Source organism: Podospora pseudocomata, chromosome 5 (assembly GCF_035222375.1).
Source record: "Podospora pseudocomata strain CBS 415.72m chromosome 5, whole genome shotgun sequence".
NCBI lineage: Eukaryota > Fungi > Ascomycota > Sordariomycetes > Sordariales > Podosporaceae > Podospora > Podospora pseudocomata.
The window spans coordinates 989420-1007741 of record NC_085889.1 but is presented as its reverse complement, the minus strand read 5'-3'; the positions used below and the strand labels follow the sequence as shown (position 1 = coordinate 1007741).

General features: G+C 51.6%; 5 protein-coding genes and 2 non-coding genes across 7 annotated transcripts; 1 reads left to right on the top strand and 6 right to left on the bottom strand.

The window, feature by feature from the left end:
* Positions 1-5188: 5188 nt before the first annotated feature.
* On the bottom strand, positions 5189-5260 carry QC762_0076580. Its single transcript has one exon. It is a non-coding gene; the product is annotated as a tRNA-Met (tRNA).
* Positions 5261-5521: 261 nt separating this feature from the next.
* On the bottom strand, positions 5522-5593 carry QC762_0076570. The gene has a single exon. It is a non-coding gene; the product is annotated as a tRNA-Gln (tRNA).
* Positions 5594-6437: 844 nt separating this feature from the next.
* Positions 6438-7388, bottom strand: QC762_500390 (uncharacterized protein; the record flags this gene model as incomplete). The annotated part of the gene is made up of 1 exon (XM_062890470.1): positions 6438-7388. The coding sequence occupies one exon, from the start codon at positions 7386-7388 to the stop codon at positions 6438-6440; it is 951 nt and encodes a 316-aa protein (XP_062741742.1).
* A 425-nt stretch (positions 7389-7813) lies between these two features.
* QC762_500400 (uncharacterized protein) lies at positions 7814-9459 on the bottom strand. The gene is made up of 2 exons (XM_062890471.1): positions 9318-9459; positions 7814-9263 (listed from the first exon to the last, which is right to left on the bottom strand). Exons 1-2 carry the CDS (start codon positions 9425-9427, stop codon positions 7964-7966), a joined length of 1410 nt encoding a protein of 469 aa, XP_062741741.1. The 5' UTR covers positions 9428-9459; the 3' UTR covers positions 7814-7963.
* Positions 9460-10277: 818 nt separating this feature from the next.
* On the top strand, positions 10278-10767 carry QC762_500404 (uncharacterized protein; the record flags this gene model as incomplete). Its single annotated transcript, XM_062890472.1, has 2 exons — positions 10278-10340; positions 10402-10767. 2 exons carry the CDS (start codon positions 10278-10280, stop codon positions 10765-10767), a joined length of 429 nt encoding a protein of 142 aa, XP_062741740.1.
* Positions 10768-11358: 591 nt separating this feature from the next.
* On the bottom strand, positions 11359-11667 carry QC762_500408 (uncharacterized protein; the record flags this gene model as incomplete). The annotated part of the gene is made up of 1 exon (XM_062890473.1): positions 11359-11667. One exon carries the CDS (start codon positions 11665-11667, stop codon positions 11359-11361), a length of 309 nt encoding a protein of 102 aa, XP_062741739.1.
* A 527-nt stretch (positions 11668-12194) lies between these two features.
* QC762_500410 (uncharacterized protein) lies at positions 12195-13487 on the bottom strand (the record flags this gene model as incomplete). The annotated part of the gene is made up of 2 exons (XM_062890474.1): positions 12195-12371; positions 12428-13487. 2 exons carry the CDS (start codon positions 13485-13487, stop codon positions 12334-12336), a joined length of 1098 nt encoding a protein of 365 aa, XP_062741738.1. The 3' UTR covers positions 12195-12333.
* Between the last annotated feature and the right edge of the window lie 4835 nt (positions 13488-18322).

Sequence of the window (18322 nt, the reverse complement as noted above, 5' to 3'; positions counted from 1 at the left end):
GATGACGAGTCGTTAAAAGACTAGCCCCTGATAGAAGTCGTCGTCAGGGGCACTCGGAGGCTAAGAAAGATTGGAGCATTGCGAAAAAGAAGATGGATGGTAAACCGTTTTACATTAATTTCGGGATCAATAGCATTTATTACACTAAGGCTTTCGTTGATAGTGGATGCCTCTGCTATGCCTCCATCAGTGATGTTCTCGTCAAGCGACTTCGTCTCCCACGCATCCCCATCACTCCTCGAAACCTGGAGCAGGTCAATGTTACGGTGGAAGGAGCAATTACGCATGTGGCTTATGCGGATACGGATATCGACGGCCATAAAAGAAAAAAGGGTATTCTTTTACGTTATCCCAGGCCAAGTCGACGAAGTGATATTGGGTCGACCTTGGATGGACCTCGAGGATGTGACGATCTCGCCGTCCAGAGGCGAACTGATAATCGGCACTACGGGCTTAAGAGTTAAGGAAAGAGGACCAAGGGAGGAAAAGAAGTATCCTCTCACACAACAAACAGCCAGTGTTTTTGGGGGTGCTAATCAGAAGAGCTCGCCGAACCAAGGCTTGCTCCAATCCGAAAGCAACGACGCAAATATTCGCAGCTAGCCTGGCAGACATTGAGAAGGCATTGGCGCCCAAGAAAAGAAGTGATCCCCGCCAGAAACTGCCAGAGCACTATCACGACTTCCTTCCGCTCTTCGATCGTACCGAAGCAGACCGCCTACCTCCACACCGGACTGGAATTGACCACGCTATCCCGCTTGAGAAGGATGAAAACGGCAAAGAGAAAGTTCCCCCCTGGGGACCGTTATACGGAATGTCCCGAGAGGAGTTGATTGCTCTGCGGAAAACCCTTACCGAGATGCTCGATAAGAATTTTATACGAGCCAGCAGTTCACCAGCGTCAGCGCCTGTTTTATTCGTGAAGAAACCAGGGGGAGGCCTACGGTTTTGCGTCGATTACCGGGGTCTCAACGCGATTACCCGCAAGGATAGATATCCTCTTCCTCTGATCAGCGAAACGCTGAGGTCGTTGTCCCAAGCTAAATGGTTCACTAAGCTAGACGTCATCGCCGCGTTCCACAAGATTCGGATCAAAGAAGGAGACGAATGGAAGACTGCATTTCGTACTAGGTACGGGCTATTCGAATGGCTGGTTACCCCCTTCGGCCTCACAGGAGCACCCGCTACATTCCAGAGGTACATCAACAATACACTACGAGAGTACCTAGACGAATTCTGTTCGGCTTACATCGACGACGTCCTCATTTACTCTAGCGGCTCCCTATCCGATCATAGGAAGAAAGTCCGGAAAGTGTTGGAAAGGTTGCAAACCGCAGGACTACAAGTCGATATAGACAAGTGCGAATTTGAAGTCAAGAGCGTCAAATATCTTGGATTCATTATCGATGCAGGAAGAGGGATTCGCGTTGACCCAGAAAAGATTAAAGCTGTGGAGCAGTGGCAGCGCCCTCGTTCTGTCAAAGGAGTACGGAGCTTTATTGGTTTTGCAAATTACTATCGAGCATTTGTGCCCAAGTTCTCGGAGATAGCTCTACCGCTGACGGCTTTGACCAAAAAAGGGGTGTCTTTCAGTTGGACCCCTCAGTGCGAAGAAGCGTTCAAGACACTTAAGACACTTCTGATCAGCGCGCCAGTATTGGCCCAGTGGGATCCAGAAAGGAGGACGGTAGTGGAGACAGATTCGTCGGGCTATGCCGTGGGTGGCGCCCTCTCGCAGTATGACGAAGATGGGATCCTTCGCCCAGTCGCCTTCTTCTCAAAGAAAAACAATCCCGCTGAGTCCAACTACCCGATACATGACAAAGAACTGTTAGCAGTGGTTAAGTGCCTGGACCAATGGGACGCGGAGCTCCGGAGCGTAGCTCACTTCGAGATCTGGACTGATCACAAAAACTTGGAATACTTCCAGAAGAAACGACAGCTGAGCGAGCGGCAGGTACGGTGGGCAGAGATATTGGCTCGTTATAACTTCACGCTCAAGTACCGACCTGGAACAGATGCTGTGGTGCCGGACGCTTTGTCAAGGAGAGAACAGGACCTACCGGTATCGAGCCAAGACGACCGACTTACTGGGAGATGCTTCCAGTTACTTAGGCCCGCGAGGAATAAGAGTCTTAAGATCAATCGGGCCGCCTTGGTTAGAAAGGGAGCAACCACCAGAGTAAGCTCTGGCTTCGTTAAGGGCGGAGATCAGGATCAGGAGTTAGACGACCCCGCGGATAAATCGGACCCCCCGGAGAACCCCTTTTCCGAGGAGCCTTTGAAAAGCCTATGGGACCAAGGATTGGAAGCCAACAACCGCTACTGGCTGATCAGACGCATGGTTTTGGACGGAGAACGCCAACTGCCCCCAGAGTGGGGGCTACCAATATCTATTGCGGAATGTTCTATCGACGAAGGAAAACGCTTGTGTTGGAGGGACCGAATCTGGCTACCTCACTTTGAACCGCTTCGCACCCGGGTTATTCAAGAAACGCACGACTCCGTGCTGGCTGGTCACCCTGGAAGGGATATGACGAAGACCCTTATCAGCCGAAAGTTTACCTGGCCGGGCCTGAGCCAGGATGTGAGGAGATTCCTGAGGAACTGTGACGTTTGTGGAAGGACAGCTGTATGGCGGGAAAAACGAAGAGGATTATTGAAGCCCCTCCCCATTCCCGATCGGATCTGGTCAGAGCTTTCTATTGACTTTGTTTCCGGATTACCCCCATCGGGCCCTGACAGAACAACCGAGATTATGGTAGTCACAGATAGACTGTCCAAGAATGTGATCTTCGAACCTATGGCATCTACGACAGCAGACGCAATAGCAGATCGTCTCATCCGCTGCTTGATCCGACACCATGGCCTGCCGAGGGCCATCGTCTCAGATAGAGGACCCCAGTTCGTGAGCCATATGTGGGCTAGGATATGCAACCTACTTCGGATCACACGACGACTATCGACAGCGAATCATCCGGAAACAGACGGAGCCACTGAGCGGATGAACCAAGTCCTTGAAGAATACTTACGCTCCTACACAACCTATTGGCAAGACGACTGGGCTGCACTTCTCCCGATGGCCATGCTAGCGATTAATAACCGCAATGCAACCTCGACCGGCATCAGCCCCTTCTTTATGACCCACGGTTACGATGTTGATCTCCTGGGTCTAGTCGATGCAAAAGAGCCCCTAAGGACTACAGGGAAGTCACCAATTGCTCAGGGAGAAGCTTTTGTAGCCCGGCTACGGGAAGCAACAGAAGTAGCTCAAGCAACAATGGCCTCAGCTCAAGAACGTCAGGAAAAGTACGCCAATAGAGCTCGTCAGATAGCTGAACAATTCCGTGTTGGGGACAAGGTATGGCTACGATTAAAGCATATCAAGACAGATAGACCCTCGGCGAAACTCGATTGGCTAAACGCTAAGTATACTGTCACTGAGCTGATCGGCTCCCATGCTTGTCGGTTGGATACTCCACCGGGATTCATAACGTCTTCCACGTTATGCTATTAAAAAGGGCAGCGGAAGACCCTCTACCATCACAACAACAGGACGACACTCAGCCCCAGCGCTGATCGGAAGCAACGACGATGGAGAAGGAGAAGCGGAGTGGCAAGTCGAGGAGATCTTGGAGGCAAAGAAGGTGAGAGGAAGGACAAGGCTCCTAGTGAAATGGTCTGGCTATGCTAAGCCTACATGGGAGCCCCTAAGTAATTTCGAGGAAACGGAGGCGTTGGATATATTTGAGGAGAAGCATGGAAAGATCTCTCCCCCCCCTGATCGGGCACCTTGGGAGAGGAGGGGGGTATTGTAACAGGCTGAGCCTGGCATGGACCTCGGCAACCCTCGGCCCTGGTGAAGCTATTCCCAGAACGCACAGACCACTACTCCAGAACCTTCTATCACCGCGCACTGGCCAACACCCTCAGCCATACCAGAGGCTCATGTCGACAAACCTTCTATTCCCCTTTTCCTTTTCTTCTTCAAGTTCGGTGTACTCGTAGAGTCGTCACCAGATAGTTGTAATACACTCCTGGAACCGTTACAGAAAGTGCAACAGGTATTACCTGCAAATACACAGAGTAGTGAACTGAGATGTTGTAGTCTCATAAAATACTGTAAATGATCAATCTTATTGACTGTCTTGACTTATTGTTTCTTAAGGAGAGAAAGAAGCAGAAAAAACCATTGCAATTGGAAGAGGGCTCTTTATGAGCACCTGAACTCCCTTATCATCCTTATTCAGTAACTTGAATCTATGATCTCATTGATGAGGTGCTCGAGTCGCTCATGATGCTTCTCATATCTCTCATTGTTCGGAGGTCCGGTCAAGAGCTTGTCCGGAGATCCGGTGAGGAGTCCTGGGAGCCGTTGAGAACACTTGTGGGCGAGCCGTTGAAAGCGCTGTGGGCGAGCCGTTGAGAGCGCTGTGGGTGAGCCGTTGAGAACAATGTGGGCGGAGAATTCCATAAACAAGTGCTGTAAAATTCCATGAATAAATGCTGCATTTTAACACTGTTTAGTTGGGTGATTCTTGATCCTTGATACTATTTGGAATTTCTCTCGGGGTGTTTTGTTACGTCCCAAGCGTAATACCCCTATACAGGAACCACTGGGTGGTACCCGAGGTGCTGGGCACCTCAGCCAATCATTGGGCCAGGGATGGAAAGACCCACAAGCCCCCGTGCAACCAATCAGGAGTTGCTCAGTCTGCTCAGTCTGCTCAGTGCGCCAAGACCACTGAGCACACTGAGCACACTGAGCAAGGTACAAAGATACTTCAGAAATATATGTAGACAGCTTGACATAAATAGGGGGGAGCGCCGGGCGCTCCCCGTGTCGAGGAATCTGATTCCTCATGCAAGCAATTCAAGTTCATTTGTCTACAATCTACTTTCAGTAGCTCTTTGTTAGAACAACCTGTTGTTGACAGTGAACCCGTGTCTGAGACGCTTGTCACAACCTTCGATCATCCTGTCATATTCACCTTCGGCGTACTGCCTTGCAGTCTGTATCCATTCCTGGTGCAGGTTGTAACATGTTTTTATCTTTTTATTGTGATCATGAATACCTAACCTGTTGGCTTTTGTAAAGCGCTGGCTGCGTTTATGTTGGACGGCAGTAAGGGGAAGAAGTGATACTGGAAGGAGAAAAAGACCAAAAAACACTTGATGAAATTCTGATTAGCTGCAACTCGTTTCGATCGAGTGACCTCCGGGTTATGAGCCCGGCGCGCTTCCGCTGCGCCATGCAGCTTGTTTTTTCTCAAGCTTGTGCAAGAGTGAAAAGATGTCCTCAATGAAAGTTTATATGATACTCGGTGCTACTGTGAGTCACCCGTTTGTGCAACTTTTCTAGATGTGGAACTGGCAGCTGGCAGCTGGCAGTCCCATAATAGATCAGAAACAAGGAGTTTAATTGGATCGGAGAACAGCGTTATGGGTTGAGAACAGGCGCCAAAGTAGTTTGGGACAGTGCAAGAAAAAAGGAAAAAAAGTGAAAAGACATCAAAAGATGAGGTCGTACCCGGACTCGAACCGGGGTTGCCGGAATCAGAATCCGGAGTGATAACCACTACACTATACAACCTTGAAGGGGCTGGCATCCTATTTTTTTGGATGGCTGCACTTTCGAAGATAGCACTTATCATCGCCTCGATCGACGATGGTCTTTATCTGCAACAGGTACCACCTCGGAACACCAGCGACTTGCTTTCTTTGCTTGTAGCGATTGCTGAGTTCAGCGCTGGGGGCTTGGGTGGGCGCGGCCAAGACACAATTGCGGACTTGCCACGACGACACTGTTGACCGGTCCCCCTGAGCCCCTGAACTTTCGGTTACAACATCAGTATGTCAGCAAATATGTCAACATCCATCATACAAACAAAGCAACCACGGAATTCATAATTCAGGGAATTATCCCCACTATCGTGTTGTACGTCGTCACACATGTTTGTCATGCACCAGCTCAAGACCATCAACCAGCGGCATCCCGCCCACGGACGTCACCCCTCCCCTTCAAAACACCCCCAGCTAAACACACCAGTATTCCACTTCCAGTCACGTAACTCCTCTTCACCAGCGCGTCCCTCCAGCAACCCCCCGCCCCGCACCATGCCTCACCACGTTCCCTGCAAAGTCAAAGTTAAACCTCACCCCGGTTCCACCAAGTCGAGATCAACAAACCAAACTGAACGAAACGAACATCTCATGGTATTGGCTACCAGGATCGACATGGAAGCACAACAGATATCACCCACCTCGATCTGACCACGAGGATGACACCGTATCGCGAGAGAAACGAATTACTGTTCATTAGGAATGCCACAATACAGGTATTACAAAGCCGCCACATCTCATGTTCTCCCATTTCCCTGCCTCAGCTCGTGATTTTGCGCAACGTTGATACCGGACTCTACCACCCCAGCACCACCTCAGAGAGCAAAGATGAATGCCCCAGCCAACACGCCAGTGAGCAATGCACCCAGCGACACGGCAACCCCCTGAACACCTTCGCCCGTCTTATCTATCACCACGGTCTTGTTCTCTTCCACAGTGACAGTAGCCGTGACCGACATCGTCGACATCTTGGTGATCGTGACGGGATCCGGGCAAGAACTTGGGACAGGAATGTCAAGGGTGAACATGGTCGTGAATGTAGCCTGATCTTCCGCAATGGGGCCAAGGGGAATGACGGGCGCCTGCTGAGCAAGCAGGTCGCGAAGGCACCGGTCCCGATTGATGGTGTCAACCGTCTCTTGTGAGCTGTGGCAGGCGTTCATCAATCTCCTCAGATTGGTGGCGAGGGCATCCGACCAGGCCTCGAAAGCAGGGGTAAAAGCTTGGGGATCAAACGATGAATCAACAGCGTTCTCAAAAGTCGGACCGCAGGCACTGAACCAAACCTTGTGCTTCTTGGCGAGATCTTGCAACTCGGGTGGGAAGATGGGCTGTTGGGCAGCCAGAACAGTGAGTTCAGAGGTCTGGGATGTGCAGTCGGCGGGCGTTCGTTCGAGAACATGCATGTGACGCCCTACCGAAGTGTAGGGGTACTGTAGTGACTTGAACCTTCCCGTGGGAGCGGCGAAGGGGCGTGTTCGGTGTGTGTTGACAGCTTTGAGTTCGTAGTTGTCATCCTCCTCTGTCTCGGGCTTCTTGGACTTCTTTGGCTCCCCTTCCGGTCGGTTTGGCTGTGGAGTTGGGGTTGCGATATTCGTCATGAATTGGTTTCCACAGACATATTCGGTTGGAACAGTGGTGGGACTGTAGTTGTGATATGGTGGTTGGCGAAATGGAATGGGCAAGATGGGCGATGTTGGAAGCTGAGCACCGACGGTGGCCAGCGTCATGGCACCAGCCAGCAAAGCGAGTGTCTGTGAAGGCATCGTGGGATTGGATAAGTGTATCGTCGGGGGTACCGAAAGTAATAAAGAATGAGAGCCAGTAACAGTGCTGTGAAATTGATAGACGATGGCGCGAAAGAGTAGAGATATGAGTGGTGTGGTGGTCAGACGAAAGTTGAGGTTTGGGGGAGAGTTTGGGTTGACGAAGTTGAGTCCTTAAAACTCCTCAGAGCGACGGGAAGCTCCTGTGTTGTCGAAACAGACATTTGTTTCGTGCTTGACGTATGGCAAGTGCCAGCAAGACTTACCGGTTGACTGTCCATGATCCACCCGCTCGAAGACTGTGTTGCCCGCTGCCCGTGGTGGCAACGTCGACTCCACAGCATTGGAATTGGGAGGTCTTAGCACCTGCCTCTGTTGTGCTCCTTTGTGTCAGGAAGCTGGTGACACAGGGTAGGATCGATAACCGCGGGACAATAAGTCGCTTCATGGTAGATCGAGTAATTGATACTGACTAGGTACCCAAGCATAAACTACTGAAAGAGCTGATTCAAACACAAGTAGCCCTACCCAATGTCCCATCCCTCTAGTATCCTGAATTTGCCCCTAGGCACCAATTACACAACACCATCATTCAACTCAACAAACATAACACTATCAATCGCAATCGTCCCAGCCCCAAACACCAACGCCTCAATCTTGACACTCGCACTTGTCAGCCCAGCCATGTTAGTCCAAATAATATGATTCGGAGAAAACACCGCCGGAGTTCCCTGTGCAGCATCATTGGGGTTCCTCGTGTAAATCGGCGAATTGTTGATCATAACCCCAACAGACCCAACAGTCCGGTTGCTGAAAAAAGACGTAAAATAAACCAAGTATTTCTTCCCCGGTGTCACTGCCATGCTCCCGCTGATGATCCTCGCACTGACATGCAACTCCTGGTTGGCAGGATTGGGAACACCAGGTGACACCACTCTCCAAGCGTAGTCACCCATGGGAAAGCTGTTGGTGTATAAGCTGTCAGAACCCAAGTTGACCACACCAGCAGTGGCTTGAGGGTCAGGCTTCTGCTGCGTCCAGGCGCCCAACCCGCACTCAAACTCTCCATCCGGAAGCAAGCCGACAGGGGATTTGTTCCCGCAGTAAGCGCTCAGGGGGGCAAAGGTGACGCTGTCAAGTCTAGACTCGACATTGAGCCACTCAAAGAAAACAGAAGCTTTATTCTCTGTTGCGTTGGCTTGGAAAGGAACTTGATGGAATCGCCAATTTGTGACTGGGTAATCAAGAGCGCTGACAGTCCTACCGGCGCGGTCGTTGATCTTTGTGCCCACAAACCCTCTGGATATCCCATCGAACCATGTGGCAAAGGTGTACTTGTATTTGACCCCCGGAGTGACTGGGAAGACCGGGGATGTGAGACGCAAATATGTACAAGTTGTGGGACAGTTGGGAGTGCCGAGAAATTCGGTCTGGAATGAATTGACTTTGGTGAAGCCGGGCGTGGTGACTGAGTACCCATAGACGCCGGTAAAGGGGGCGAATACAAGGGGGTTCCAGGGGGTGAAATCGCACTCAAAGTCTCCGTATAGGAGGTTGCCGTTGACGGGGGTTGACTCGCAGGCAGGTGGCGCTGTGGAGGTGGTTGACGTGAAAGTGGTCGATGTGGAAGGCGGCTCACAGGCCGGGGCATTTGTGGTGGACGATGAGGAAGTCGCCGTGGCAAGGGTTGAGTAGGAGCATGTCGGACCGCACTGACAGGCCGAGATGTACCGATCAGCCGTCGTCCCGCAGGCGTTGGTGGCCCGAGTAGGATAGTTGGTGGCAGTCGTGCCCGAGGCTGTGATAGTTGCGCAGAAGGCGGAAGCGACAGACACGGCCGAGGGAGACGGGCAAGGAAAGAGAGCCCGGTAGCAACTGTTTTCAGTGTCAGCCTGGGTAGCTACCAAGCGGGTCATGCTTTGAACTTACTTGTCAGCAGCACATCTGGCAGCTGCGCTGATGCCAGCAAGTGACACGACGGCAAAAGCCACAATTGTCTTTAAGTTTGCCATGCTGGTCACCACTGAAAGTATTCTCATGCACTGGTAATCTGGTGAGATGTGAGAATATTGGTAGCTGTTTCAGACTCATGGCGAGGATCTCTACGTTACTTATATCTCAATTCTTCAAGGCTCTACCACCAAAACACCTCTGTCAATGGCTTGCTTGACAAGCGAGGGCTTACATTCACATAATTGTCGACTGCATATTCGCTGCAATATTCGCGGCAGACACCAGCGTGGCATTGCCAAACCGTGAGCACTGCTTGCCCAAATAAGCTGTCGACACCAAGAGTGAGCTGAGCTGAACCTCAGCCCTACCTGCCTTCGGTGCCTGTCACACGCATCCCGCCGAAAGATTCGCCGACCAACCAACGTCACACTTTCTTTGACAAGGCAATACGATGTTTTTGAAGCCATTGCAACCACCGCCTGATTCAATGCTTCCCAAACGACACGAAGTGCCAAGGCATTTTGTCCGCGGAACGAGAGCCTTTATTGATTGGTGATAGTCTAGCATTCAGCCACTCTGTAGAGATCAGGCGATGCCATCACGGCAAGGGTACTTGGCGAAAACATCAATGCTCAGCCTTCTGAGGGGCACCACGTTAAACTGTGGGACGAGGGAGGTCAAGACTTGAAGTCATACAGAGAAGAGAACAATGATCATGGTTTGAGTAAGCCGGAGCAACACTTTTTATCCGAACACGGTACAAAGGTCGTAAGCCGGCAGTTGAGATTAGGGTAGGTAAGGTGGCACAAGTCTGGGGCAGGATGAATAAGTGGGGGGCTCTCGGTGGATGCCGTCATGGATAGGCATTCCATACGCTCCCTGTATTTGACCATTCACAAAGGAAAGCATAACTTGTGCTGTTTTGGAGAGTAAGCAATGGCCACGATAACCGACACGATAACAGGAGCACAGAAACCCGACAGGTTGCATTTCGTCATCGTAAGGTTTCAAGCCCCATCATTCAGCACCTGACCAGAGCACATTGCTAACGCAGCAACAGGTTGGCGGATGTCTAGGCGGCCTGGCGACAGGCATTGCTCTCAAGGTCCTGGGCCACAACTCTACAGTCCTCGAACACCACCCCACTCCCCTCCTCCATGACCAAAGAGCCGACATCGTCGCTGGCGGTCACGCCCTTGAGTTTTTCAACAGGTACAACCGCTGTCAGCGCAAAGACATCTCCGTCCCCTCCACCTGCCGCCAATACCTCGACCGCGATGGCTACATCATCCACACCGTTACGGCTAGCCACGACATGAGCTCCTGGGACCTAAATTACTTCCTCATGCGCGCCAACTACGATGGAATCTCCTCGCCCTCCGCGGCACGGTCCCCAAACAAGACGTCACACCCTCGACCCTGGTGACCTTTGCAGAAAGGTTAACATCTTTGCACGCGGATGGGATTCAAATATTGGCGTATCTAATCCCCGGCAAGAACGGGACGGTGAAACCAAGGGAACGTCCCTGAGGGCTCGGCGGAGCTGGATGGGATGATGACGGATTCCAACGGTCGACGGCATCGGATTACGCTGCCGGGCATGACAGACACTGTTGCGTGGGAGAGACAGATGGAGATTGCGAGGGATAGCTCGCCACCGCAGTTTGCGGAGATTGGCTGCAAGGCAGACAGACCGTTTGTGCAGAAGGTGGCGGATGTGATTAATCCGAGGAATGAGTTTCTGGATGCGAGGGTTGTGTTGATTGGGGATGCGCTGGCGGGGTTTAGGGTGTAGAGGTACAATTGTGTACCGCTTACCTACCTCGATAGTGGCATCCTCGAACGCCTTGGAGCGCTTTTGGTTAAGGCCCTTAAAGTTATGGTCCGGGTACGGGCCTATTCCACTTCAATTAGAACAGCGAAGTCTTGGTCCCTACGAGGAGCATACCTACCCGTTTCATTCTGATACTCCCAACTCTGGAGGAGCCAGGCTGCAGTCTCCAAATCCCCAAGCCAACTACCACGGGTGTCCCGGCTGGCGGCGGTGTCCAAACGTTATCAACGGGTTTGATTGCTTCGGGTTTGGAGGATTCATCAGGGTCGTAGGCATCGACAGCAACGAGAGCGACAACTCGGGGGTTTTGATGAACTCGGCGACTTCATGTCTGAAAAAGGTGACTGTGTTTCGGGGATGCCGGTCGTGGGCTGTGCGTTCCCAGATGAAGTGCTCCGAGTAGCGGAAGCCGGAGGTGCAGACAACTCCTAGGCGGAGGATGTTCTCTGGGGAGGCGAGACGGAGGCGTCCGAGGGGTGGTAGGAGGGTCATTTTGGGTCTAGGGAGTTGTTGATGCTGAATGGGAAAAGCCAAGTACTGGTCTGGGGTGTTGGCAATGGCCAGTGGGTCCATGGGTGGCAGTGTGGTTCAGGAGGGACTCTCAGGGGGTTTAGGGGTCATGTATAAAAGTAGCCATTTGCTCGCATTTTACCTTAGACAGGTCATCGACTCTTAATTCTTTTACTTTTGGTGTCTTACACGCGTGCAGGCCTATTTTAGCCCTCTGGTCAGGGTGATACGGTGTGTATTATGTGGTTTGCGAGCCCATAGTATCTATTTTCTGTCTTTCGTGAAGTGCGGCCTATGAGCAAGCCACTGTCACGAAAGGCGTGTATTTTCAGCCTTTGCGAGGGCTTGTTGTGATGTTGTGGTTGTTTGTGAGTTTTCTCACCATTTCAGTACCCGCAGTGGGAATTCTCCAATTCCAGCTAGTTATAGGGCTGCCTTGCAGGGCTCTAACCGGCGATTGCAAGCTGGTCGCCTGCTGAACCTTTGTCTCGAAGAACCGGTTGAAACATGCCGGTCTACGCACGTGTTCTACCACAGACACCACGAATCACAGACACAGATAGGTAAGTCATCCCAAACTGAATACATTCTCTGAACAATCGAGCAAGTCCATACATTAGCCATGACAAGTTTCGAAGCACTCCGTTCTTAATACACCTGTACACCACCGGGAAGTTCCTTCAGCCCTACACACGATCACGTTAGCATCAATTCCACCAATGGAAAGACTCAACAAACTCACAAGTACTAGTCCCAACATCCTCCCGGCTCTGCTGTTGCTTGGTACACTCATTCGCCGCCTGTGGAGTTTGCAACTTCAGCGCAGGACACTGCTCGCTAAAGCAGTTCGTCCCCAGCCCGTCCATCGCCCTCTGCAATGCACCATCCTCCCAACCAAACAAGTAATCCCCATGAGCTCCATACCCAGTCTTGTCACCAAAGCTGTACACCAACGGCTGCTTCCCGTTCTTGTAGTAGTCTGGGTTGGCGAACGGGCCAGAAGTGTCATACATGACTTCGTACATGACCTGCGGAATCCTCACCGGGTGCGAGGCAGGGCAGCGGTCACCGGCAAGGGCTTGGTTTCCTGGGGCGTAAGCGACGTGGCTTTGATGGTCGGGGCTGTCGACGTTTTTGCCGTCCCAGCAGGAGGGGAAGATGGTTGTTACTCGGATGCCACCGGGGCATGGCTTGTTTGGGAACTCGGCGGTGTCAGACCTATCGCAGGGCGCTCCGTTGCCGCCACTTATCCGGTCGTTTTTGGCGAGACAGCGATGGCAGTTGACTAGGGGACCAGTGCCCTTGTTTCTGTTGACCGGGTTGCCGGCGATCATCCTGAACCCGGGGGAGAAGACAGTCGTCTTCTTATTGGACCCGCTGAAGGGGCGCATGTAGTAGACGGTGATGCCGCCTGTCTGGTCCATGATGGTACCATTGAGCTGACCGTTGGCCATCTGTGGGATACGCTTGAAGGTTCCGTTTTCGGGGGACTGGAAGTAGATGGAGGCGGTCCAGTAATTGCTGAAGTCTTCGACCATGCGGCAGGAGGTGCACTTGGATTGCTTGGGAGGGTCGATGGTAGCTGGATCCATGGTCACGTTGAAGGAATTACCACCGACGATCTGGTGCATATGAGGAGAGAAGAGCTGGCCGGGGTTGACGATGGGGTCGGCGCGCTCGACGACGAGCTGGGAGCAGCTGAAGCGGAGGAAGTCGGAACCGCGGGCGCTTTGGCGAAGGTCGAGGGTGGTTGCTTCCGCGCCTACAAAGAGCGCGGCGAGCGCTAGGATGGACCAAGCCATGACGGTCTGGTGAGGAGTAGCTAGAAACCTCTCTGAATGATGGATTATTATTTTGGCTGATGGAGGGAACAGATTCGGATCTCTTACCGACAGGCAACAGTGGGTTTATACCCAGTTCTGAACTCAACCGGAGAGCTGCGGTGTCAATCATTATCTTGTTGATACATTCTGGTTAATCTAATCACAATATCCAATGCTTGTCCGTAGGGGCTTTGATATCTCGGCACTTGCACAGAGTGCTGGTCTTTACCCTGTCGTCCAATCGGTTGATTTCCAGGCGAGACGATCCAGGCGGTCCAGATCATATTCGCACCACTAAGAGGTGCCTAGTTGGTGGAGGCTCGACAGTATTAATAAATAAAAGATTGTGGTTCAAGTATAGATACTCGGCACACATTCAACTTGGTGGATATGAGTCGAAAGCTTTCAACGGTCGGGGGACAAGTCACAACTCTGCCCACCGTAGGTGTGGTGCTGCCGTGGAAGCTTTCACTTTCTGCCCACTCGGACACACACTCCCATCGTGACAAAGGTGCTGGCTCCTTGCTATTCTGTGCACTAAAATACCGTTTCATAACAGTTGTTATTGTGTCTCCATGGTAGTGTTCGACGCTTTGCAAGGGGAGCTGGGTAGAGTGCAGTTGCCCGAGCCTTGCCGTGTCACGCCGAGGAGTGGGGCTGGCCCCGGACAGGAACATCCCGAGACGCTGTTCATAACCGCCAAGGCCTTCCTCTGAAAAACCACATCATCCATACGACAACCTCCTGTCACATAGTTGTTGTCAGATTCTAGGCACAGTCAGACAGCATCAGAGTAATTGTTGTCGCACCGGGTGTTGACAGTATCCACCAATAGCACCTCTCGGCTTCGCGTGACTTCTTTGATGGTTTCGTTCAACATAAGCTCCATCAGGAGAACCCCCAAGGCGAAGAGTATGGGATTTTCAGTGGAGGGCGTGGGTATTATATTTGCGGTGCTTGTTGTGGCCGGGAGCTTTCTTAGTACGAAGGCCTGCTGGAATGAGTACACGCCTTGGTGCTGGGCTACAAATATACCATCATGTGTTGGTGGGTGAGAAAGCTAGGGTGTACCGTATAGTTGGAGGATGTTGGAGACGAGAGCCACTGCCAGTTCGAGTTTTGCCCTGTATGAGAGGTTGTTGATAGCAAGCTGTCGTCGCTGAGTATCAGACAAAACTGTCTTCAAGGAGACCAAGGACCAGCTTCCTTTCTCCCCAAGGCTACTGTGGGGGCGGATGTTGTATCTGTTTCCTCTCCGAGTAAGACAGTCAAATATACAGCCACAGCATTCCCCGACCCGTGGATTCCCAATTCTACGCATCATTCCGCACATTTCTTGTATCGTGGGGTTGCTGTAGATGTTGTCGCTAAACCGGGCAGACAGTCGACTCTGGAATTTGAGGCTGGGGTTGCTCTCCTCAACGTCATGGGCGGAGAATTGTGAGTGCGAGAAGCAAACCGGACGCTTGAGCGAAATGATGCATGGGGAAATGTCTGACCAGTTGAAGGACTCTTGGGTTCCAAGCCCGTCTCCGTCATAAATCTGACACTTCTGCCTCTAGCAGACTGGAGGAGAAGGATGTTTGGAGAGGGTGCTGCTGCCAGCCTGGGGAGGCGAGCTTCCTGTTAAACGAGAAGCTCACGCCATTTCTTGTTGCATATTATCCCGGATGGGTTGTCTGGTTGATGTGAATCATGATTCGGCGCTGCGTATGATAGGACCACGTGGAATTCAAGACTGGTAAGAATCATGTCATCGTCGTCTCCGGGCACGTGATTGGGGTGCGCGACAACTGCACACCCACGTCGTGCGGTACCTGGCAGTCACAAGAAATCGCTAAGCGAAAAACATCGAGCAGACTGTTCGCTATGCGGCGGCCAAGTTTGAGAATTTTGCGCTGCGATCGTTGCTGGCGTTCTGGCCCCAACTTCGCATTGGAGGACATGACACTTTCAAGACTCGAAACGGCGTGTCTCATTCGGTCAATAAGATCTTGGTAGCTTGGTAGGTTGACTGGTAGAGCAGAAACGTCACACGGTTGAAGTGCAGCTTGATGTTCATGGTGTCTTTCCAATCTTCCTGGAAGTTAGCACATGATTAAATATATTCGATTAGATACCTTACTTTATCGTCTCTCTCAATCTTTAGCTTTTCTTGGATCTCCTTCACAGCTTCCTTCAGGTCTTGAATGTTTTGTTCAAACACACCCTGTGATTTCTACAGCCGACCCCTGACCTTGCTGTGGATGATGGGATCTTTCCACAACGGCCCAAATGGATCCTTGCAGTGCGTTAGCTCGCCAAGGTTCGACAGAGGCGACAACCCCCAACGGCCACGATTCCACGGTTATCACAAATAGGAGCTTACAACAGCGAGGTTTTGGGGTGCTTGAGAGCAGCTCAGAGGTTTCAACTGAAGGTAGTCATGATCGAGATGGTGCCAGAGAACTGTGTTCGGTCAAACTGCGTGGGATGCTCCCAGACCCTGCAAAATAGCTACGTGCCGCGAACCCCCGAGTTCCCAGCCACCAGGTTCCACCCAGATCCAACTGTTCCGAGCTGCCGAGGTATCCACAACATCCAACAAGATGTAGTCCCGTAGAGCCGGTCGGCAGCTGCAAGGCTGAAGTCATCAGCCGGCCGATGCCGACGTTGGAACAAAACACGTCCATAACAAGTCCTGAGCCTTCTTCAGTAACAGCTAACTAGCCGCTTTAAGGAACATTCCGTCCCTGACGACGTCCAGTGTTAGACGAGTTCGTTCTAAAAGCTTGGACTGTGGGTACATACTAAACCAACTGGTTGGCAATAGCAACAATGAGACCATCGAAACGCTCGTTCAGATCCTCCTGGAGAACCTTCATGTACTCCTCAGGCAGAGAACCACCCTCAGCGATCCAACGGAAGCGCGTTTTCGTAGGTCCGAGAGAGTCCAGAACAGTTGTTCCGTACGCAATCATGTCCGGGTAATCGGGCCTCCTGACTCTAAAGGTCATAGAGTGCTTGTCGGCATCGTATGCAGTTAACTCCTCGGTGAAAACATATCCTTCTCCTTTGTTCTTGCCGGCAGGATACTCGTAGGTAAAGGTGCGGACACTTCCAATCCCGAAGCCTTTTAGGCTGACTTTCTTAGCACCTGGATACCAAGGGCGTTCAGCCCCAAATCCAGCCACAATACCCCACACCTCACCGATTGGTGCATCGATATCGCGCGTGACGGTGACGTAGTGAACCAAGTTTTGGTCGGACATGGTAGAGGTTTTGGAAATGAAAATGATGCTGTGATATAAACACTAGAGTTATAACAGGAACATACGAATGGAAGATGTACTGTAATGTCGAGAGCCTTAAGCCACATGAATCAAGATAGTTAGACAGCGAGCGCCAAATAGCTTTAAGTAGGTAGCAGGTCCTAGGCCGTCGCCGATACTATTAGCGCATACGGAACAAATAGTTACGCCGACATGACTCAAGCGCGAAGCTTACGCAAAACTTAAGTTCCTAGCTTCGGGCGCCTACCCGCCCTATTTCTCATTACATCAGCCGTCTTCAATTCTGATTTATCATCTCTCCCTGATTTGTTAGGATGGAGCCTAAACGTAACTAGCCCCTTTGTTATTAGTCAGAGACTGCTTCAGTTTTCCCTGAATAGCAATGGACTGTGCAGAAATTGAACAAATACATTGTAACGTGGGTTATCAGCGATTTGGTTACTGTACCTGTACTATCATGGTAGGAAGATCATTCGGATCTTTCCGCCTATGCTTAGCAATCTCTCCGAGTCTCGACCTTGGACATTCTTCGTTAACTCCGGGGTTAGCTTTGCTCCAGGACCATACGTTCCACAGCAACGAAGCAACATTTATTTATAAAGAATGCTACATCTTGGGACATCAGATCTATTCTCTATTCGCAATCATCATTCAAGTCTACAACATTTACACCTACATTCTCCATGCTTGTTCTCGTTGCTGGCGTCACGGGTAATCTCGGCCTCAACCTCATCGACGCCTTGTTCGCTCACGGTCACCAAATTCGCGGTCTTGCACGCAATCCATCCAAGCTAGATGCTGCCCGCAAGAAAAAGCTCCATAGCTTTATGGAGCTCAAGACCTACTACGACATCGAAGCCATCGAACGCGCTTGTGATGGAGTCGACGCAGTCATTTGCGCGTACCAGGGAATGCCCGAATTGCACCTGGATGGCCAGTTGATCCTCCTACGTGCCGCGGAACGTGCTGGCATACAGCGTTTTGTGGCCGCCACCTGGAACTGCGACTGGAGACAAATCAAGTTGGGCATGCACCAAAGTTATGACCCCTGCCTCTGCTTCCACCAGCAGGTCCAGTTGAGCTCCATGATTAAACCGATCTACATCCTGACGGGCGCACTTACTGAGGTGTTCTTTTCCGTTCCTGGCCATGGCACCTTCTCCCCGGCCCACGACGGCGTCTGGGACCCTGAGCGCAAGGCTATGGATGTCTGGGGCACAGGAAACGAGAAATGGAACCTCACAACCGAGCGTGACGCCGCGGAGTTCACGACTGTGATTCTTGAGCAGGAAAATGCTTCTCAAGGAGGATTCTGGAGTGTGTGCTCGGGTGAGTACTCAGCGAACGACGTTGCGAGGATCTACAAGGAGGTCCGGGGAACAGAAGTTCATATGAACATGAAGGGAAGTTTGGATGAGTTGAGGGAGACAGCTCTTACGGCGAGGAGCCAAGGCGCTTACAGCGACTACGGGAGCTACATTGGGTTGTTCTATCAGCTGTATCAGCTTGATGGAACCTTTGCGCTTCGTGACCTCGACAACG